General features: G+C 32.9%; 1 protein-coding gene across 1 annotated transcript; it reads right to left on the bottom strand.

Moving 5' to 3' along the window:
* Positions 1-6,205: 6,205 nt before the first annotated feature.
* vap (RAS p21 protein activator vap) lies at positions 6,206-22,577 on the bottom strand. The gene is made up of 19 exons (XM_068766562.1): positions 22,176-22,577; positions 20,706-20,819; positions 20,153-20,225; positions 19,845-19,998; positions 19,069-19,193; positions 18,164-18,506; positions 17,125-17,418; positions 16,697-16,867; positions 16,150-16,325; positions 14,989-15,061; positions 14,769-14,887; positions 14,157-14,287; positions 13,272-13,441; positions 12,766-12,894; positions 12,080-12,209; positions 11,379-11,533; positions 10,732-10,864; positions 10,189-10,362; positions 6,206-9,194 (listed from the first exon to the last, which is right to left on the bottom strand). The coding sequence occupies exons 1-18, from the start codon at positions 22,330-22,332 to the stop codon at positions 10,211-10,213; spliced, it is 2,799 nt and encodes a 932-aa protein (XP_068622663.1). The 5' UTR covers positions 22,333-22,577; the 3' UTR covers positions 6,206-9,194; positions 10,189-10,210.
* Positions 22,578-24,129: the final 1,552 nt, after the last annotated feature.

Genomic DNA, 24,129 nt, shown 5'->3' with positions numbered 1-24,129 from the left:
TCGTTACTTTCACCTGTAAACTTAATTCATACAATAGAGTTGATTTATCTCTTTTTCGAACCTGTAGGAAGCTAGTGTTGAACACAGAAATACTTACCCGCCTCACTTCGCAGTATAGATGTAAAAAAGCCGATTTAAAACATTTAAAACCAATAGTGGCGGTTTAAAACCCCAAATAAATCTTTTTAAACGGTTTAAAACTCGCCTACTAAAATATAAGAACAGTATTTTTACACATCATTATCGACAATACTTAGTCTTGTGTTAGTTACCTATGCAGTTTATACTTATGTAGGTAAGTATATTACATATAAAGTACTATAATTATAAAGAAACAATATTACATACAATAGATTAAAATATGTACCTAAATCATAAAGAAATTGTGGACAGGAGTTTTGACCATTATTTCCAAGTAGTTAAGGTCTACTCAAAGGTCCACTCCTCAATTTCTGTTCAAAGAGTTTGCCGACAGAGAGCCACCGCCGACTGCTATGCACACACACAGTCTGTCAAGAAAGTCATGAAAAGAAATATTAGCCAGTTTTTTTTTATTACTTTCAAGAAAAAGTCGGGTACCTAATAATCTAATTTTATAACAGCTCATTACATTTTAGTTATTTAGTATTGTTTGGCATATTTGGTACGAGTACCTTTATATTGAATCCAAATTTGTACATTTTTTTACAATACTGGCAACACTGACATGTTCGCATGCAACACGCTATGTATGTGTGTGTGTGGTGCGGAGTAGGCGAGCTGGCAACGTTGCATCTTGACGTCTCTCCGCGTGAGAAGTGCAAGTGTGTGAGTTTGGTTTTAAACCGAATGAAACTGATTGATAAATCTTTTCAAAATAACCAATACAGTTAACTAGGTAATGTCTACGCTTGGAATAGATAATGTGTTTATATTTAAGAAAAACATAGTCGTCAACACTAAACGTTTAAAATCGAAAAAAATGGGTATTTTCGGTTTTAAACGGTTTTTTTCGTTTTAAACCGATTGGTTTAATTCGTTTTAAACCGGCCTTACATCTATACTTCGCAGGCAGATATAGGCTCCTTGCTTATGACACTTGTGCAGTCTCTGCAGACTGCACAAGAGTCATAAGCTAGGAATAAAACACCTGCGTGTTTTATTCTTATTCATTTCCCTAGACATAACTTTGGACATACAGAATGTCTTCAAATTTTTCTCTACAGCTTTGATCGTCTTTTTTTGTTATCCTTGCATTGTACTACCTTTTCGATCACTAATAGGAGATTTAATTCTGTAATAACTCCCTATACAGATATTCGACAAGGGAATGGAGTTTCTAAAATTACATTTCTTCATGTCGACTCTTTGTAATGCGATTACATAAATTCGGTTCTCCTTATCACTCCACTCTTTTTTTAAAATTACCTGAATATTGGCACTGTTTGGTCGATAACTAGAAAAACACCAAAAATATTCAAATTAGAATAAAAAAATCTAGTTCGTATATATATTTTTTTCAATTATCACAGTATTTTTGGCCAAACTAAGTGCATAATTTAGAGTTTACTGTAATTTTCTAAATGAATAAATATAAATATTATATTATTTTTATAAAATATTACTAATGCAGTTAGAACCGAATCTCTCACATAAATTACATTGCTTAAATGTTGAATTAATGTTTTAAATGGTTGGCAGTTAGTACTTACTTGAACACTTGTTATTTTATTTAGTTTTGAATAATATACTTATTAACCCCTTGGCCTATATTATTTTAATTGGTTGGTTCACGTAAAAATTACATACGATTTATATAATTTGGGTTACTTTCAATTGAATTGCAAATGTCATATCAACATTTCAGCCGTATGGACAGCTTATTTAGCTGTTGAAAGCAGGCCTCTCCCTGAGACCGTCAATAACAGCGAAATCGGTTTACATCTAGAGGCCTCTGATGACCTTCACAAGGTCGTCTGTCTATCATCCAGGCGGAAGTCATACACTGGACTTGCTGCTATTTTATAGTGAAGTGTTTTTAAGCACAGCTAAAATATAAGTTAATGACTTTGTTTTCTTTATACATCATTACAGGTGAATGAAAGTAAAGAAAGGGAACAGAGCAAAACAACAATTTAAAAATTTTAATTTTAATATGAGACTGGGTTTCTAGCACAGATAAAAATTTTATAGAAAACAGTACATACTAAAGATATAAAGAATATCAAGAGATTATAAAACAGTCACAATGCTATTTTTGCATTTTTAATTAAAAAAAGATAACGTTATAAATGAACCGCAAGTTCAAAACAAACATGTCTTTTAGTTGTAATGCAAAGTATAAATATAAAGAATTTACCTTGTATGCACAAGCGTAATTAGTGTTTTCATTAAAATGTGCACATCACAATGCCGAGTTTAGTTATAACAATTCTTTGCATTACAGACTTGTTAATAAACAACCACAGAATTAAACAAATCGAATAAAAAGAAAGTTAAATCAAACAAAACTTCCGAGCGCACAGTGAAATTGTACCTTAACCAAATGTTAGAAATAGTATAATGAAATAATATTTAAATAGTTTCTATATGTGATCGGACTGAAATATTGCAAAAATTCTCTTATCAATTTCATGGAAAATCTAATATGTATCACTAATCGTGCCTAACAATAATTGGAGCGCAAGTCAGTCTAGACATTGTCCTATCGTAAGCTAACACACTAGATACAGCATCACACTTACTAGGGCTAAAGGCTAACGCTAAACAACTAACACATGAACGCCACTGTATTCGATGCACAATCGTGTTACTCTTTAAACAGATATTAAATGCAAATAAACTGGAAGTCGATTGGAACTTCGCTGTCTTCGTTTATTCGAAATACTTATTCTTTTTTACCTCTTGCATCATCAATTGATTTCTAGCAATATGCTTTTGTCTTTATCTATGTTCTTAATTGCTCTAACCTTTTCTATTGTTCTTAATTTATATTATTTTACAAATTACTTATACGTCAGTCATTAGTGCCACTTTGTATAACTACCAAAGTATTTTATAAAACATTGGTATTTTCAAAGACTTGAATTTTGGTAAAAAATTTACGTATTACATTTATTACAATTTACGAATGATAAAAAAGGTTATATAAAACCGTACATCTTGATTTGGTAAGTTAATGACTACTACTACTTTAAGGAAACAATAATATAGGTAATTTACGAAAGACAGTAAAGTCCAAATTCTCTGTTACAGGAACATATAATTGTAAACCAATATGATTTGTAAAATACAGAAATACTCTTAAAAACTATAACAAGCACTAGTTATTCTTTCCACGGGTACTATGGTATATGGTTTCTGTGTCATTAAGAGAGAGCGAGATTTAAATTCTGAAAGCATTATTTGTACCTTTCCGTTAGCTGGGCGCAAATAAAACCTCGTGATCAATATGCCAGGAATAATGGACGCTCTTTTGATATTTGTATATTGAAATGACTCGAAATGAATTAGTCTTGATTAATTATTAGACCAACAAAATTTGGCTCAATTTAAATCTGTTGTGACCAAAATCACGATTGTAAATGGTGCAAAGAACGAACAAGACATCCAAACTATAGCAGCATGCGGGTTCCACTATCACCAACTATGTTGGCTGCGAGGATTCGGAGACTTTGCGCTATGATGCTAGCTAGATCCTCAGTTTCAAAACTCATAAGACCGCAGAATAACCAGAAACACAAGGGTTCGACTCATGAGAAGCCTGATCTTTCCAATCTTTCTATACGGAACTGACACCTGGACGCTGAGGATTCTAGATCGTCGGAAAATTTACATTTTGGAAATGCGGTGCAGGAGACGTACGCTTAGAATCCCGTAAACGACTGAACCAGCGGTTAAATCCTCAAATAAATCAACATAAAAGGAGGTTATTTTTGATTGTGCAAACACGAATCTACAAGTTCTTTGGACATGTCATCCGTAATGAGGACTCAATGGAACGTTTGGTGATGCAAGGCAAAGTGGAAGGAAGTGTAGACGCTCTCCAAGATGGACAGAACTCATTAAAACTGCTACTAAAAATTCATACCCGGCTAGCGGAAAAGTATATTATTTTTAAGACTTTTTATTTCCTAGTGTACTTCTAAGCCATCTAATTAGCTCGGCTAACTTTGAATTCGGTGAAATAAATAATGTAACGGCGTGAACTGTGCTAATGACAACCAAACTTAGCAACCACTGTTCTAAAACTAAAAAACTTTAAATGCTACAGGCAAAAAAGGTAATTCGACATTGTATTACGTCAGCAGTAGAGAAAAAATTAATGAGAAAATAGTAACTTAATGATTTCTTAATTAATTTAAACAATCGTAGCGTAGAAATTTGGATATTGAATAGAAAATTAAATAACATTTTTGTCATTCAATGGTGCTGTGTCGTTTTGTTTGTAAAAGAAATGGTGAACATACAAAGACACTATATTTTGTTGTTTCCCTTAACCTAGTCTAATAATGGTTACATTTTTTTTCAGTTACATGAAAAGTAAAGATAAAACTAAATGCGATATCTACTAAACTATTATATAATATATATTAACTTTCTTCATGCTATTCAACCTAAAATTCATTTGATAATAATAGTAATTTAAATGAAAAAAGATTTTTTAATACCACAATATAAATAAGGCAATATTTTAATTTTGAGATCAAATCTTTTAAATTAACAAACATGTCCGTGGTTAATAAAATTGTCTCACATATTAAAAATGGGTAATTATTTCTGTTTTTAAAAATTGTGGCCTGAAATAAGTTATTATTCGTTTTATAGATACCTCAACTTGACGTGCGGTTTAGCATATGCATTTGCTTGCAATTTTACATTATGTGACGCAGCACTAGTTGTACAGTGATTACACTGCTGTCAAGAGAGCATTTGTAGTATTCGCGGGTTCCCTACACCTTTTTGGTTATCATAAATATCCACTTTTGAAGGTCGACATTTTCTGCTGATTTACCAGATTGGGAGGCAGCTCTTAGATCGCTTGGCCGGCGTTCCATGGAGTCCAGCGAAGGTAACGCGGCAGAAGGGATCTCAGCTTGGATTGTCACTCGAAACGTGTTTAGCATTCTGACCCAAGAGGAGAACCATGACTTGGTCCGTTGCTACTGTCTAACTTTCATTGCTACCAATTTTAAAAGCACTAAGAAAAAGGAGTAATGGAGAAAAACTCCAGCAATGCTTCTATCTAATATCATCGGAGATTAGTGACCCGTTGTTTAGAATCTAGCTCGACTAGCTTGTTATCGAAACTACTACCCGTGTTTTTAAATGAAGAAAATTTTTAAGTTCTTTTGTACGTTAGTTAAAAGTAATATTGATTTTCACTTTTGCATCCCTAATAAAGACAGAAAAATTGAACAAACGTAAAATTCTCAAATTTTTGCAATAATAATGTTCGTAACATTATTTTGTAGCAATACAATTAATAAAAACGCGTTTACTTAAGGTATTGCATTATAAAATTTAATACATGGGTTGCAACCTGTCGCCTGCACACAGTCACTGTATTACAAGCTTAAAACAAACAGAGCCATTGTCAAACAAAGAGCTAGTCTACCGAAACAGTTGTACCACCTATTAAAATGCGGAGGAGTATGTACCGAGATACAGCCGCCAAGGACGCTCATCATTCACGAGGCACAGGGGCTAAAAAGGAAGGCGGTCACGGCTGAAGAACAATGCCCATCATGTGTTGGTAGGGATATTACATCACACGAACTCGTGCGTGTAGTAAAAGACTCAAAATGCGACCCACCGCACAAATACTGGCTTACAACCTGAGGATGGCAATATGGAGAAGGGAGGAGGAGAGATTGCACGAAACGTACATAAATTCGAAAATAGTATATGTGAATCAAAACCAAAGACGCTGTCTGTAGGACATAGATCTTAATAATAAAAAGTCCGGCCGTCGTGATCGATGACAACGGACTGACGGAACGGAGCGATTGACACCCCCGTCTCGCTGCGTGCATTAGCCTAAGCCGCGGTACAGCGGTTTTGGTAGCACTATATATATATATATATATATATATATATAAGTATAGTGCTATATATACATATGTGTATATAGATGTATACTTTAAGAAGTCAACAGTTTGATCGTAGTTAACACATGAAAGCAACCATTTTTTTTTCTTCATGTAAAAACATTTATTCAGTCGCTTGTTCGAATCTATCAAGACGCTGGTACAATCTAGTTTAAATTAAGATTCTCCGAAACTATGTTGTGAACATCAAAATTATGATGATTTTTCACCGACGATTGGAAAACTAACATTAAAAATATTCAGTCATGTAAAAACCAATCGAAACTACAAACACGACAAGAAAATTATAAATAATTTTCTAAAATGTATTTTTCAATCCCAATCCCAGCTTGGTATTGAAAAATGTATTTTTCAATCCCAAGCTTTAAATAAACACTAGATAAGTTATATAAACATATATGTTCAAGGATCAGATCTCCGGATAATTTTGTGTCCATACCGGTTTCTACGCAAGTGGACTTCGAAAATAATATATTTAGTTAATTTTGTGAAGCAGTTTCCATATTTTTTAAGCATTATCATTTTAGCCTCTCTCATAGATTTTTAACAGGACGCCATGTGACCGCCCATTGCCGCTTTAACCTGCCAATTCACTGGGTTATGTCCTTTACTTTAGTTCGTTTACGGATCTGCTCGTTATTGATTTGATTTCATAGAGAAATCCTGATGATGGTCTTCTCTATGTCCTGTCGAGCGACTGTGAGTGCTTAAATTTTCATTCGGTGATTCGATCTCTAGTTATGCCTTATTTATTAAATATGACACGCGTCAAGCAAAGATAAAGTAAATTTCAGAAAGTATCAAGTATGTAATTGTAATGGTGATACAAATGTCTTTATCAAGCTTAAATGTGATGATTTAAGGAGTTTCTAAAATACTATATTTAATAAGGACTAGACAAGCGGGATACGAATTTTAAAGCTAAACAATATGTGACACGTTCCTTCGATTCCAAATAATATAATAAATTATAGTTGGTTTATAAGAATTATACATAAAAGGAGTAGTGTTGTTATTAAAGTTAAATTGTTTTATATGGCTATACGAATACATATATACTAAGTAAAGTTGTGGCTCATTATTCTATACTCTATGTCGTCGCCCACACCGAATAAACCCGTATTATGCTATTGTAGGCTTGTTCCGTTTCTGTCAAAGTCGTTATCTACAAGTAATATTACTTTTTTAATGTAATGTAATGAAGGGAGTTCCAGTAATGGGTATTACTGGCGGCTTTTATACTTTTTATGAAAATGTTTAGGGTGCGGTCTTATTATCATGATCTATTTTAAAGAATCGATAACAAACTAAGCCAATGTGACTTAAAAAAAAACTGTAAAAAAACTATTGCGGTAAGGAAGTTAGCAGAAATGTACAAATGAATAATATCGTACTGCAATCTTACAGATGACGGTCAATATAAAAATTCGCATGAATAACATCGTAAAAGACATTACTCTCAAAATCGTTTTAATTTAATTACAGTAAAATATATTTTCAATAATAACTCAGATTAGTTCCAGAATATACAAACAGATACATGGATGGAGAAAAAAAATAGCTTTGATTCGGTATAAAAATTACTTTTGTAGGTTGAATATAATGGATTTTATTAAAGAAATTAGGTTTACTATCTCTCCTTTAAAATTTGATTTTTACGATTATGAAATTATGCGGTGGGGGCGATGTATCCAAGAAATCTAAAACTCGCTGAAGCCATCTGCATACTTTCTTAATAAATAAATATTTTTAGGCAAATATGGAACCGCTCATCAGTTGTCTGGTTATAATAAAGTAAATTATACAGGTTGTGCGTAAATATTTAAATAGGAATGTGATCAATAAGTACATTACAGTTATATGGCACTATAATTATGAGCTATTTTAACTTTGAGCAAGAATAATTTTACAACGCCAATTTTATACGAGTAAAAACAGTATCAGTGCAGTACGGTAGTGAGAAATAATGAATCGTGTGTTTAAAATCACAACTAAACACGAGTAAATTTCTATATACATAGCAGTTGCATAGATAACTTCTTCAAATGAAAATAATTAACACGCGCGAGAAATAAGGACACATATTATTCATATCCTTTTACATCATTAGGGTGCAGTAAAATAACAGAAATCAAATAAAATAAAAATTATTAAAAGTTCGCAACAGCCTTTGCAGCAACTTGAGATAAAAAAATATGTATGCAATCGAAATTAAGATTTATTGATCATTATATTATGTATAAACAATAGTTGGAGATTTTAGATTTTTTTTTTATTTGTAGGCACCATTCCCTATTGTACTTAAATTAAAAATTATCTATGCATGTACCGATTGATTCGTCTACTTTACAGATACACCACTCATTTTGTATTATACCTAATTTTGTTATAATTGATTGTAGAAATTATCATGCAATAACCTGGTGAATTCTTACTGCATTATTTCTTCAATACCGGTATGCTGTTATTGACATTGATAATAATTCTTATAATTAAACCATTATTTCTAGATACTAATAGATACTCTATTACATACCAATTAATATCTCCACTATATACCAATAAATGAAACGTAAGTCTAAAATTGCTTCGTGTAGTTACGATCCAGTAAAGATTTAAGTGTAATATAATATTGATAAGAAAACTAAACAATTGCCATATCAATATCTTCTTAATGTTAAATTTCTCACTTGGCCTTAAGCCGCGAGGTCAAATAATATAAGTAAACAATAGGTCCACTAAAGATTCTAGCAATAAATACGTCTTACAATACTAGAGAGCTATCTTGATGCTTAAAATATATAGGGCAGTCAAATAAATGATTACATTGTACACCGCATTCTCATTACAGAGAACTTTGTCATCAAATAAAGTGATGAAGATTAAAATAAAACGTATAAATAGTCGTATTAAACATAGATACAGTCGAATACATGTTTTGGCACGAGTGAGCTCGGAGACGAGTTTCGCACGCAACCACAAAATAATTTAAGCTAAAAGCTAAAATGACTACACGTGTACGACTAAGTGAAGTCTTAACCTGCGCCGCGAACTATCCCGCTATCTACTCGCTACTGGTGTTGCCCGCACGCTTCTTTTGTGACCCTGAAAGACAAAAATTTATATACATACAAATTTCTTCTTTTCAGCCGAAAGACTTCCACTTCAAGACATAGGCCTCCTACAAATAAGCGCCAAAATGACAGGTTTTGCGCTGCCCGCTTTCATCGAATTGTTGCCATCTTAATTATGTCGTCAGTGTACCTAGTGCAGGCTTTTTAAGCAAGATTTGCATAAGCGATGTGTTTCGCCCACTGCGACTTCAGACAAACAATTCTTAGATCTACGTGAGTGGTAACTTTTTTTTCTGCGGATCTCCTAATTTCTAATTCGAAGCGAAATTCTGAGCACTCTCCATTGCTCTCGGGTAGCCACGAGTCTTCATACAAGGTCCATCATAAGCTATCACACCTCGGATTCGTAAGTTTTTACCGACAATACACATTGGTGTAAGACCTTCGTCTTCAGGCAATGTGGTATTTCGAACAAGAAGATATTTCGGAGCTTCCCGAATGCTGCCAATTCGAGTTGGATTTGGCGTGTGATCTCTTTATCGAAGTAGGACTTACCAAGCTAGCCCACTTCGAGCGTAGCACTTTCGACAAATACTTGAGGAATACTTAGTACTTTTTAATATATATTTATTATTTACGATTTTTGTATATTATTTTCTTACAATTAACAAAAACAAAATTATTAAACTTTAAAAGCCTCGTTTTTATAAAAAAAAACTGTTACAACTTTAACTTTGTTATGGTCATTGAATAACGCTGGATTTAGGCCATTCAAAATCTGTGGGGAAGCCCATGTCCAACAGTGGACATCCTACAGCTGAAATAATGAGGATCATCTGAAGGAAAATGAAGTTGAAGTAAATAACTAGTAGGCGTTCTCTTTACTTTCTTTTGTTTTTTTTTCTTTCGGTACCAAGTATTGGACTTACTTTATTATTAGCTGATAAATTTACTGATATATTACTATGAGGAGGAGTATGTCAACCAGAGGACGTTCTATGGCTGAAATGATGATGATTACATACCTGTGTTCAGAACCTGTTGTTCCTATCTAATCATCTCCAGATACTTGTGCTTGTGTTTGGTCAGCATCTCAGTGACAGTCACCAACTTTCTGATCGCCGGCTGGGTCTTGGCCAGCGTCTGCAGTTCGCTCAGATGCGACACGCAAATATGATGTAGTGTTGCCAGTTCTTTAGCTGTTATTTAAAAATATTAAAAATCAATATCCAATCTAACATTTTTTTTCTAGTTTTTATGGTTATATTATTTAACTGTAGCTTGATTTACCACAGAATAAGTAATTTATCATAAGAAGACTATTTTATTATAAAATTTTATAAATTACTTTCTCTATCAAAAATAGATCGTACTATTTAACAGATGCAAGCAACATTAATACAAGACTTTTCTTCATATAGCGTGATAATAGTTATTGCATAGCATAGACAGTGTGAATTCACACACACAATTGAATTGTGACAGTGTGAATTGGAAAAGTCATTCATTTGTAATAGTATTACAGTTACACTTATAAGTAAAGAAGTAATCTATAATAATTATTATACCAATATCAAAATTGTTGTTGGTGCTTGGCGGAGTGTTTCCAGGATCAGGAACAGAACTCAGCTGATCCAAGAACGCAATCATACGTTCCTTATTCTTCAAAATGAAAGGATTCACAACTTCCATATATGGTTCCTGAAACAATGTAAAGCAAAGCTTTTCATTATGTACATGAAAAAGCAATAAATCGCTATGATTAAATTGTATAAAATACAGATAGGCATGAACATTTAAAAACCAAAATAGCACAACTTATATATAATAACAAGTGAAAGATGCGTTTACATGGTTGATAAAATCATGTCACTGAAATGGTGCGAAAGCTTTCTGTTTCTTTTATGTTGATTATTACTTTTTTAGTGTACTGACATGACATGGACTGATTTCTAGCAATGATTAAGCCCGTAAAGCTAAAGTAAATGCTATAAACTATAACATGGAAACAATGACTAAACATTTTATTACAAATACATAAAACTCAGAGGTCGAGAAATGTTTAGAGTATAATATAATGAAAATGGTAATAGCGCGATATTTAAAAAGTGGTCACGTGTAAACGCATCATTTATCAATTGTTTACAAAATTACGGTTGAAAGAGCGCAATATATTATATCCAATGAAAATATTATTGCAACATTGTATATATACCTTTGCGCCAAACTCGATGAGGTTAGCAAGGTTCTGAAGACACTTGGCAACCATGACGAGCGAGCGCTGCGCGTGAGGTGGCGGCGTGCTAGCAACTAAACCCCACGCCCGCGGCTCCACGAGTGCCGGACATATCAGACGCAGGAATATGAACCCTGATGATCAAATATATTCAAAATAAAATTAGACAGATGTATCAAATGAATATTAGTGTAGTGTATTTTGTTCTCATTCAAATTACAAATAATCATCATTTCAGTCGCAGAATGTTCAAAGCTGGACATAACTCTCATATGATTTTTAACATTATCGTTAAAAAGCGACTTGTATCAAGCGGCTTCTGAAGATTTTAACATGTTCGTTCGTCTTGCCGGTCTTTAGTCTAACCATTGAAAAATGCTTTTTGCCATTTGATATTTACAGAGATTTCACATTCACCGAGTTTCATATAACAGAGCATTTAGCACCCTTACCATCCTAGACAGATATATACATACATGTATATATATATATATATATATATATATATATATATATATATATATATATGTACATATATAACAACTTTAACTAACACAAAGGTTATTAGTAAAGTACCTAAGATATGGTTCTACATATATATGTACACTGCATTCAATAAACTTAAACATTGATATTTTAGGACATTACTAGATGTATAAAATGTGAATTACTATAATCACCTGATACAACTCGCGTTCGCACAAATCTCTCACTGGGCCACTTGGCGACGGCGGCTCGTTGCAGACAGCCGCACACGTAGCGTACCGGCCGGGGACAGGCCTCCGGCGTCAGGAAGATTGAGTGCGTTATCTGAATGTAAATGTGGATTTAGAAATCAACTACATGAGATTTCCTCCTATATACTGACTCATCACTAAATCTTTGGAACCATAACATCATAGGATATTCCACTAGCACTTGGTTAGTAGAAATTAGTTAAAAATGAATTTTGTAAAATTCCAACAGCAGGAAAGTTGCGACAGCCTTCATTGAGTTAGCAAAGGGGGCGGTGGGGCCCTTTAAATATATCTTGTCTTCGAGTTAATAAAACGCATTGATGAAGCTCAAGTTTGTTTAAAATGTATTCAATTGGGTAGATGTGTAGCAAGTTTTTTTTATTAGGTAAAACCTAAAAGTTATTTATTAAATTACATAGACTAGAAGAAAGGGCTTGATAGTTATATATATATATACATATTATAGTATTTTTTTTATTTTAAAACATTTTTTACAATTTTTTTTTATTTTATAAAATGAAATGCAGACGTATGGAATAACATACATTCCCCTAATATATGAGATCTAATTGTAATTATAATAAACCTAATTAGGTTAATGAAAATAAATAAAATATCAATAAACTTACTTGATCAAGAATCATGAGTAAAAATTCTGCGTTATTACAGGCGTCCTCGGGAGAGTCCATCTTAGTCGGATTCAACTCTGCAGATTGCTTTGAATCAATTAATTTTTGAACCGTTTCCGCTATTGCTGCCTGAAATAATGCATTTTAATCAGCAAAACCTGTAGTTATTGGCATATATATAATATGTAACACAGCTCATATCATATATAACGGTTTGAGCAGTTTAGTCGATTTCATTATAAAAAAATGTAAAATTTCGTCAACTTTGTACAACATAAAAATTCACTAATTTATTTGAAGTCAATAAAAACGAAAACAGATTTTAAAAAAGAAATGTCAGAACGTAATCAAAAAAAATATACTATACCATAAAATACTAAAAATTTAACCACTTTATAGTTGTGTAGTGTACTAACTAGATAACATTTTTTTGTTTGTATATATAAAATGTTGACAGAGACTGCACTGAATTTGTAGAGGTGGATTGAGACAGACGGTGTGTATACCTGAAGGAAGGGCTTGCAGAGGGCGTGCATGAACTCATCGATGACGGCCGTCGCCAAGGACGCGGCGCGAAAGAGGGCCCGGTGGTCGGCCTCGCGTGCCACCTCCGCGCCCGCCAGCTCGCGGGCCAGCTCGGCGCCGCGTCCGCACTCCGAGAACGCGTGCAATATCGCTGCGCAAACACAATGAGTTTATTATTGCTTTGGCTGTATGTTATCATTGCTGTTACAAATCCATATCTTTATTCAAGTAGGCATTTACATGCCGCTTATGAATCGACGATTCTTTTTAATATTGAAGTAGTAAGCTAACACAGGCTCGGAGCACTGATCTGATGAATAGAGCTGGTCACAAACTCAACAGTTGCTCTTTAAAATAACATTTAACATTTTTGTTACATATATTTACATTATAATTACTCTTTGATTTACATGTTTTAATTACATCCATGTAAATGAGTTAACTATCCAAGTTACACATTTCAAACAACTAAAAAGCTTATATGCCAAAAAAGATTAATTCAATAATACAAGGTGTATGTAAGTGGGTGAATGTCCTATGGTACGTTTGCTGGTCCGAGATTTTCAGTTCAAAACCTTATAGCCACCTGTCTTGCGTTCTATACATCCTGACCATTGTAACTTCAATTTCAATCCACTAATCTGTTGGGGTACGTCACATATTTTTGTTTCAATCTTATAGACATCCTGAGCATAGCCGTCTCCATGGCTAGTTGAGCGACTGTTCTAAATTAAACATTTAAATTGATGACGATAATAATTAAACATTTAGTGGAAATTATTACAACGATGAAATACATTATTAACTAGAAGAGCCATAAATAACAAAGTAAAAAGAGATATTTTCCAAATCTAACTTATACATACACGTTGCCAATGGTTGCCTGTCGGTACGGCACAGTTCGGCCAATGCTTTCACCGCAGGAATTCCCGGTTCAAGCAACAGCTGACGCAGAGGGTTATACTCCTCGCGAGGCATTACTAATTCTTGCATATATCTGAAATATGTTACAAGTGTGCACAATTATATGATGTCATAAAGTGGTCTTATATATGTTTATGTAGTATCACTCCGTATGAGTTACATTGTAAATAAATATTGACATTTGATTAAGTAATAGTGATACATTTTATTTCATATCTTGATAATTATAGATATGGATCGTTTGTTCATATTGGGCTTGATTATTAATGAAACTTACGATGAGCAAGAGTTTAAGGGAAAAAAGAGAAAGAGCGTTGACAGCTAACTGACGGGAAGGGAAGGGAAGGGAAGGGAAGGGAAGGGAAGGGAAGGGAAGGGAAGGGAAGGGAAGGGAAGGGAAGGGAAGGGAAGGGAAGGGAAGGGAAGGGAAGGGAAGGGAAGGGAAGGGAAGGGAAGGGAAGGGAAGGGAGTATTAATTACTTTCCCCGTCTCGTCACACTATCTAAGGCGCGGTTCAGTGGATTTTGTCATTTTAGATTAAAGACCATAATTACCTTATACGCAATCTTAGAGATCCCCACTCTCCAATAGGTGTCATTCCAGCAAGAGGATACCACTCTTCAACTTCTTCTCCATTAGCAAGATTAGCGAGTTCAATTGTAAGCTCGGCCACCTAAAAATAATTAATTTAATTGATTACAAATATACATATCCAAGAAGTGATTTAAATTATTTTTTAATATATAAATAAATACATTGTAAATTTGTGATTACCTCTGACTCTTTGCCTCTCTTCCCTGTATTGTGCACGGTAATAGTAAATGAAGTTACATCTGGAGGTACATCGCTAAAAAAATGAACAAATATTTTAATACATAAGAGCATAAATTACTATAACCTATAAAGGAACATTGTTTGATTGTTGAATATTTTTTAACTACATTAATGCAAAGGAATCATCGACTGTGTTGTTATTCGCATATATCGGGAACGACTCGGAACTGTTTTGCTAATTTTTTTCTTTATCTCTTTGTTAAGGAATAGAAGGTTTTTAAGGTGAGAGAAAATTTTGAAACTGGGAGAAAACAACTCAGCACTATACAAATGTCCCTCTGTTTTTCATTTCAGCACATAGTTATCTAAGTTTAAATTTGTTTCTGTGTACAGGTGCTGTAAAAAATGAATTAGAAATAGAAATATGGACGTAAATAAGTCATAATACACAAATCTAATCAGCTATAAAATGATATACAGACAGTATAGGTTGAATATAACATAAGTATATGACAAGTAAAGTTATTAAGTTAAAAAGATAAGTAATTTAATGTTAGCTGTAACATGTACATTTACTGACTTATCACAATGTCTCTGGAATAATAAGACTAAGAGACTTGAAATTTTGTATAAATACCCCCCCCCCCCAGCCGCCTATAACTCTAATAGATATTGAACTTTGTTAGAATAATTTTGATGGCACAGGTCAGTGTCAGTGTGGACCATGCGAAGCAGACGAGAGACGTTTATTTAGGTTGACAAATAATTAAGAAAGTTTTAATTTTTTAAGCATTAAAGTTTCGTTTTGAGTTTTTTCAAGTTGTGTCACTGTTAAATTAGTACTAATTTTCACTGCGCGTCATTAGATTTTCTAGGTAGCATTGTTTTAGGTTCCAGTCTTTACAAGTTTTCTTATAGAAAATATTAATTCACTTTGCGTTGTTTCAACCTGCATCGTGTTTTTTGAAACGCAATTGAGATATTGGTGTATAGTTAAATAGTGTATGCAGCAATGTACCTTAATGCCAACATTAAGAGAACAAGAAAAAAAATTAAACTCTTCTGGTATCCTTGCCTATTCTTCTCATAATTACACAAGAGATCATTACAAATGGTTATATTAGTTCATTACTTTGTGATAGTATTGTATAAGTCACTCACTCGAAAACAAATTCATCGTCCCAGTGCGGGTCGGGGGAGGGTTTAGCGCGGGTCCGTGCTACAGGCGCCGCGCCGAGGGCAAGTCGCAGGTGCGGGCGCGGCGCTAGTCTCGGGGGCAGCCTGTGAGCTGTCACGCAGCGTATACGCAATGCGCGCAGCCATACTACTCGAGCAACCTGTAATCAAATTATTATTTTATTTAAGCTTTGCAATAATTTAGTATAACAGAAATCTCTTCTCCAGAGAGTACAAATCATAACGTGCAGTGTGTCCATTGTGTATTGGGTCCATGTCGCGTAACTTTAAATTTTTTTTATCGGACTTGCCTGTTATTGTTTGATATTCTCAATGCTCATTTTATTAGTAATAACCTGAAATTTACATCAAACATGTCATCTACCGAAAATCCAATACTTGACCTATAGTCGTAGCCCGTTCAACTAATTTCTTCGATGAAATCGATTACTCAATTAATAAAAGCCTTTTAATTAAGCAATTAAATAATTAAAAAATATTTTTAATATTAAAATTGTGTTATTTTACATACCTTACACTGATGTCGAGCCTGTTGTGGAACACACAGCGGACGCAACGCTTCTAACCAGGCGCGTTCATCGGCTGCCGAATTAGCCGCTAAGAAAGTATGCGTGGACAAGCAAGGTAAAGCTCTCTCGACTAATTGGAAACAAAATTCACGTTCCCAGAGAGATTCATGTACCTGAAATACAGTTATGATAAATACATAATAATATTAAAATATTACCTAAAACAATGCATAAGAAATAAAAAGCCCAATGAAAACTTATTTTCCCAGATAACTACAAGCTATGAAAGCACTCAAAAATAGAATTAGAATTATAGAGTCAAAAATGCAAATTATTATTTTTTTAAATTTAAATAACTTATGTAAAGAACATACTGGCTAGTATTGTTCCCATTATTATAAGCCTAACAAAGGGATTAAAAAAAACAAACCTGATACAGATAAGCACAAGAGAGATCGATGAGACCTTTGGGTTTTGTTCTTTTCGGTGAATCGTAAAAGTACAAATGGGTGTCGGTTCCTTCTTGTAGTAAAACAAAGTATAGAGCCTTCCATTTCTTAGCGGCTTTGTCAGATTTTTTATTCAAGTATCCTTGATGTTTTATTCCTTTCATTTTTTTAAGACCTATCTGGTCTCTACACTCTCTCAGCGTAGCGTAAATTTTTTCTGCCGCTGCTCCCGTAGTGTTTTGCTGTGGTTCTATTTGATGTCCTTCGGCAATAAGCTATTAAAAAAAACCACATTGTATGACTTTGTTACATATACCACATGTCATCAATAACACAGACTAAAACTAATTGGTGATATCTAATGAGGATATTGTAACGATTTCTTATCGGTCTCCACTCCATTGCGAGCGATTGCATATGTAATTTTAGATTACGTAGCAAAAATAGATGAATAATCCACTCGATACTTCAAATATTACTCAAGTTAATCATTTCAAAAAGTAAATTTTCAGAAATTGAAAAATCTTCGTTGGAAATTGCATAGGAACTTTAATAATCTAGTTTTATTTTAAAAAATAACTCTTTCACTATAGTGCTACAGAAACAGTTGTATTGCGCCGTAAGAACGCGCGCGACGAGACGGTAGGAAGTCTTGGTAGCTGCTTCCGCGGCGACATCACATAATCTCTTTTTTCCCCGCTTCTTACCTTGCCCTGCTTTGCTATAGCGCGGTAGAATGTTTTGAGTAGCGCAATAATACAATTCTCCGTACAGATGACGATCGACAAAAAGTTTTTATGTCAATATTATTTAATCTTAATAATTTCGCCGAGGAACTAAACAGATAGTTTATATGGATCTTTAAGCCCTGAGTTCTATGAAGATGTAAAAGTCGAAAAGGTTAACAAGCGCACAAGACCATACCAATACAGCCATATACTATTATTTGTGTTATGATAACAAAATATACACATTAATGATGTAACCGTTAATCTATAAAAATAAATCTGATATACTAACGGGTTGTCCCAATGTATGTCCTTCGACAATTTGCTCCTTCCTGTATCTATTAATAACTGCGTCCAAGCACTCGAAAACTCTTCCACCCATTAGATATCTCACTCCTTTTTTCTCTATCCTGAACCTCTGTATTTGGTTGTTAATGTGGAAGAACAGGGAGTAATCGCCGGGCGAGTTGTCCGAAGGTCTGACGAGGAAGCTTCCTGGACCTGCTTTCACTAACATGTCAACTGCTTCACTCTTAGTGCAGTTAGGATGAAACCACGAGAACACTGTGTTAGGATCAATAGAAGGGTCCAAATCTTCGACTAATTCTCTGAAGATCATACCTTGTTCACCTGTTCTGTGTATGGGAAAGAAAAAAAAACAATCGATTGAATTAGCATGAAGCTAAATATTACAATAGCACAGTATTTAATTTCATCTATTATTTGATTTTCGCACATTGTCTGCACTCAAAAATAATAGAAAATATGCTTGATTCATTATAATTCAAAAATAAATTTTCTCATCGATCTTCAACCCTCACCAGAAAAAACTAAGAGGTGGTATTACATAAGATCCAAAGTAAAGACTACTGATACAACACCAGACACAGACGATCTACTAAAGGAATTGATTATTATACTATAATTTTTTTACATAATCTTATTTAAAAAAAAAATACTAATTTTAAATATTTAATGGAATCAGACGTTACCTTGCGGAAGTCAATCCTAAGTAAGAAAAGGACCAATATTTAGTTACTTCCGCGCATGCAGTGGTAGTCGTACAACAAAGTACCAATGCATGTGCGGAAGTGGCTAAATATTGGTCCTTTTCTTACTAATTTTCCACAATTTTTTTAGACATTATTATATACCTAATATTATAAATTTAGCGCACATAAATATATATAAACTCACCGATGCGCTGTGACCCAAAGCCAGCCGTCGCCCATATCATTGTGCACAAAAAAGATGTCACCCTTCTGAAAAGTCAGCTCATCGGTGTCAGGCATCTTCGTGTATGGTAAAATTGCTACCACTCGCTATAAGGAATAAGACAAAATGCAATATAAATACCAAAACATAGGATATTCGAATCCATATTTACTCAGTTAAAGGGTTAGCTTAGCTTAAAAAAGCACTTCATTATCACATTAATCTGCTTTTCCCATCTGTACTAGGCTTAAATAGTTCTGTTGGTTAATTTATCTATTAGTAAACTATTGAAGCCATCTCCATAATGTCTTAATAATAAAAACTTTAGATTCATCATTCCATACATCCAATTATATGATATATGATAAAGATGTTCGTCATGTTTAAATATTGCAGTCATTCTATTATTAGCTCATATAACATAGCATTTATAGTTTTTCACAAAAACTTGTACCATGGTAATCAATTATCATTAGAGGTAAGCCATCCACTGCTGGATATAGCCCTCCTCAAAGATTTTTAATAGGACTGGTTGGAAGCGGCCTGCATCCAGGATCTTCTAAGGATCTTACAAAGGCTGTCTGTCCCACTGGTGAATGGATGTCCTATGCTATGGAAGGAACTATAAGGCAATAACAACCAACTATTCAATCCACTGAGCCTTATTGGTTAGTTTCATTCAATATCCCTTCATTGCTGTTGAACTCTCCTGAAAACTGAATCTAGGACAAACTACTATTTTTGTAATGCTTTCTTACCTTCTTGTCATTTACAGGTTCAGGAGGCGGTACAGGTTCGACTAATCTTTCACGTTTCAATAAGTCAGAACAATGGCTGTAGAAACCCACTAATTCAGTCAATGAATCGAACTGGCGACCACCGATATAGTAATCACCACATACAGCTGTAATCCTGCATAAATAAACAACATAATGTTCACAAAATCCTCTCCACTATTCAAAAATAAATGTCAAATTATTTCAAAAAATTTTAAACCAGTTTTGCTAAATAATTGACTAAGGTAGTGAAAATAAATAAATATACATCAAGTAAAAAAAGTAATTACCTGAAATGATTGATACCAGTTCGGCCTAAATAACTTAGGACATATGACCCTGGTTTCCTATCACTCTCACGCACTGAAAACAAAATGGTTTGATTTGCAGCAGTGACATTGATTGATATTTATTTCTGAGCAATTACAAATGTTAATAAAAATTGGCTTAAATTGTTTTATATTTTTCCATGACTAAAATGTATTTGTATATGACAACAGTAAACTTAAATTCCAGCTTAAGAAATCAGTATTCTTTTAGTTTATTTTTGTACTACCATAAAAATATGAAACACTTTAAAACTATGTGTGCATAAGTTATAAAATGTGTTGTGTCATATGTTGACCTAATAATACAAACAATAAGTAAATGAATAAAAACATTCACAATCACTATTGATTTCCATGAGAACAGATTGTTGCATATCAATTGCCTATTGTCACAAAATAGGCCAAGATGAGTGCGTTTGTGAGCTTAGGCTACTGCAAATATTTCATATATATTGTTAGATAGCATTGAATATAGAGTTTTCATTTAATTATTTAGTTTTGATAATATACCAACCCAAGTAACTTCCTTGTTTGCTTGCAGCCCACAATCTTTCCTCTGAAGTGTATCTGTCCAAGCGACCATGGTACCATTCAGATTCTGGAGGAGCTAACACAGCTTGGCGTTCACCTAGACAAAAATCAAAAATAAATATTATAAACAAATAATTCAACATCAAGTCAGCCCACAGACACCTACTGCAAGACATAGGCCACCACCAAAAATCATCACAATGCCCAGTCCAGCAACTTCCCATGACCTTGACTATATCATTAGTCCACCAAATGGGGATCAAATAATTACAAATAATTTATTATTAAACAGCAATATCCTTATAAGTTATACAATATTTTAACAAGATTTAAAGTTGTCCCATACTGAATTAATTTTTTTATGAATTTAAAGGATTCTAGTAAGGAAGTGATTAAAAATAACAATAGCGCATTTTTCATTATCCATTTAGGGGATAAGTGTTTAGAATCTAATCTTAAAGTAGAAAATGATAATATGGCAGGGAAAACCATGTTTCAAAGATAGTATAATTCAGGTTTAGCAGAAATTTATGTTGTAATTTCCTAGATAATGGCATATTATTAATAGGAACATGCTATTTTTCAAATTATTGTATGATATCAAAACACATTCTTTTGTAATTTGGGAAATTTATTTACACCACATTATGTTAGTAGCAATCATTGCAAAACTAAGAATGCCTTAAAAGCATGCGGAACATTATTTAACATAATATATAAAATTATACTTTATATTTTGCTGCATTTTCCTGTATCTGAATACATGAATTAATAATAGTAACACCGGATATTCAATTATTTATATATCTTATAAATATTATCTATAAAAATCGCAGCTTTTTCTAATTTTTTTACTATCCATTTATTACTGTTGTACTCGTAGAAGAAAGAAATTTCAAAGAGACAATATTTTAGCATTATTTCCAGAAATAAAGAAAAGAAAAATCAATTCTTTTAAAATATTACTTATAACTCAAACTAGTTAGTCTATAGAATAATTACATATTTTGTAAATTGCAGAGATAATTTGGTATTACTGTGTGCTTAATTACTACATGACTAAATTACTGCATTGCAAAATTATTATGAAGTGGTTTTCCCTTCCTATGTGATATTAAAATATATACATCCTGAACTAACTTACACAATTAACAGGTATAAACAGGAGCTTTGAAATAAAACAAATAATTTGGTAGGAAAAATTACAGTTGAGCACTGACCAATAACTTTGAAAAATCTCCTAAAAATAGGTGTGTTTTGTTAAAAATGATAATAAAAGATGTTGTTTAAACATCTACACAGCAATTTTATGCTCTATGTTGTTTATTTAAAAAATTACGTTAAAAAAAACAATAATAGTTTATTTAATTTAATATTCGAATTCAAAAAGAAATCTAAATCAAATCATAATATAAATAAAATATATACTTTAAATGCTAAAATAGAAAATTACCGTTAGTACTTGGTCCATCTGCTTCATCTAGTTCTAAATCTGCAGCAAGTTCTGCAGGATCACCTCCCCCGTCTTCGGATTCGGTTGATGGTGACCCTAACTTATCCTTTACAGGGGGTCCGATTGGAGCCCCCATAGCGCGTATTAAATCAGCCATTTTATTCTTCGCTACCTTAAGTACTTAAAATTGCAAAGAAAAAAACAATGACTCACATATTATTCATCTACATAGGAATATAAAATTTATTGGATATGTGTAACGTGTTTACAGCTAATACTATAATTACAAGTATTAATTTCCGTTGGGACAATATTAATCAAATGAAACTCGAAGTAGAACCCTCTGTAATATATTTGTGAGCAAAAAACGTCTAACTAACGGTGATAATGTTGTAACTACCATGAGGAATTAAATAAATATTGAAACACTTATGTATCGGTACGCCCGTCTAATAATTACATACAAAAGTCCAAAAAGTCTCACAACAGATCTTTAATAAATGTTGACAGTTCATATTGAAAAGCGACAGATTAAAAATTGTAAACAATACATAATGTTCATCACAGAGCACGCATTGCGTTTGATACATTTAAAATTCTCTTTGTAAAAATAATAAAGACGTAGTCATTATTATATGCCTTACATTGAGTAAAATGAAATATAAAGTAAAAATTTTTCTAAATAATGTACAGTGTAAACAGTTCTCATTTTTTTTTAAAAAAAAGTAAGTTTTAAGCAGTAAGACTTACCTGAAGATTTATCTCATGTGTACGTAGTAAGACGGCTCGTCGGAGTCTCTATTTGGCAATCAATTAGAGTCATATTTACCATAATCCAACAGGTACGTATTGGTGTATCACCGCCTGACTTTCGTAGATCTTTATTTATATTTGTAAAAAAATAATTTACAATGTTTAAAAAAATCTTGGAGTAGCCTATATAAACTTAACATTCGGTTTGAAAAATTTGCTTTTGCTTATATCGCAAAAACTAGTTAGTTATAAGGTCTCCCATTATTCAATTAAACAATGAAGATTACGAGTGTTTGCCTTCGTAAATCAATTAAATAATCATGGTAATTAGCTCGTACTTAGCGGTGACAGAATATGTGCGAGTGTAGTACTTATTTACTTTCTTTCTTATACAAGTTTCAAAGATTAATTGATTATTAAAGTATAATTTTATTAAATAAATTATTGAATTTTGTAACCTAATCGCACTACATGTTAAACATGTTATTTAATATCTTATTAAATATGTGTTTCGAAAAGCTTATGGAGAGAAGTGGCTTTTTGCGTAAATATTATTCATTAGATTTTAATTATCAACTTCTACATTTTAACATGTTCTCCAATTTATATTGCTAAATTGCTTGTCTTCTCTTGTTACTAGCGCCGATTAGATTTATTAATAAATAAACATCAAATTCGGTGCAATTTCTTTTCTAGAGTAATTTGGTTGTGAGCAAGCGAAATCTCAAGGAAATAATCGAAATTAATCCTGACTTCCGTTCTTTCTTCTATGTTGATATATCATTTAGAGCAAAGGTGTTTCTTTAGTAAGACGACTATTATATTTGCTGGCTGGTAGAAATAGGAATCAAAGTCGACCTTATCTATGAAGCCTTTATAAGGAAATCAAATCATTATTTATTTATATGGTAATTGTGGTAAGAATCGTTTCTGTAATGGCGAAATAAAAGCTGCTTTAAGATTTTTACTGTTCGTTTACAAAACTGATCATTACTTTAATGTTTAGGTAGTTTCGTCAAGTCGTTATTAAGTGAAGGCGAAGGTAAGGAGCGAATCAAACAATATTAAAATTGTTAACATTTTTATTGGGAGGCGAAACGAGCAAAGATCAGGATAAATTTTTAATACAAATTAATAAATGTATTACATACATCTCATAAATCGACAAGTCCATTTTTTCAATTACAGTACGTAAGATTAC

The sequence above is a fragment of the Battus philenor genome, unplaced genomic scaffold (genome assembly GCF_028537555.1).
Source record: "Battus philenor isolate CCGP_79_NKW_IND1 unplaced genomic scaffold, ilBatPhil1.0.hap1 SCAF_21, whole genome shotgun sequence".
In the NCBI taxonomy this organism is placed as follows: Eukaryota; Metazoa; Arthropoda; class Insecta; order Lepidoptera; family Papilionidae; genus Battus; species Battus philenor.
This window is presented reverse-complemented; position numbering and strand designations above follow the sequence as displayed.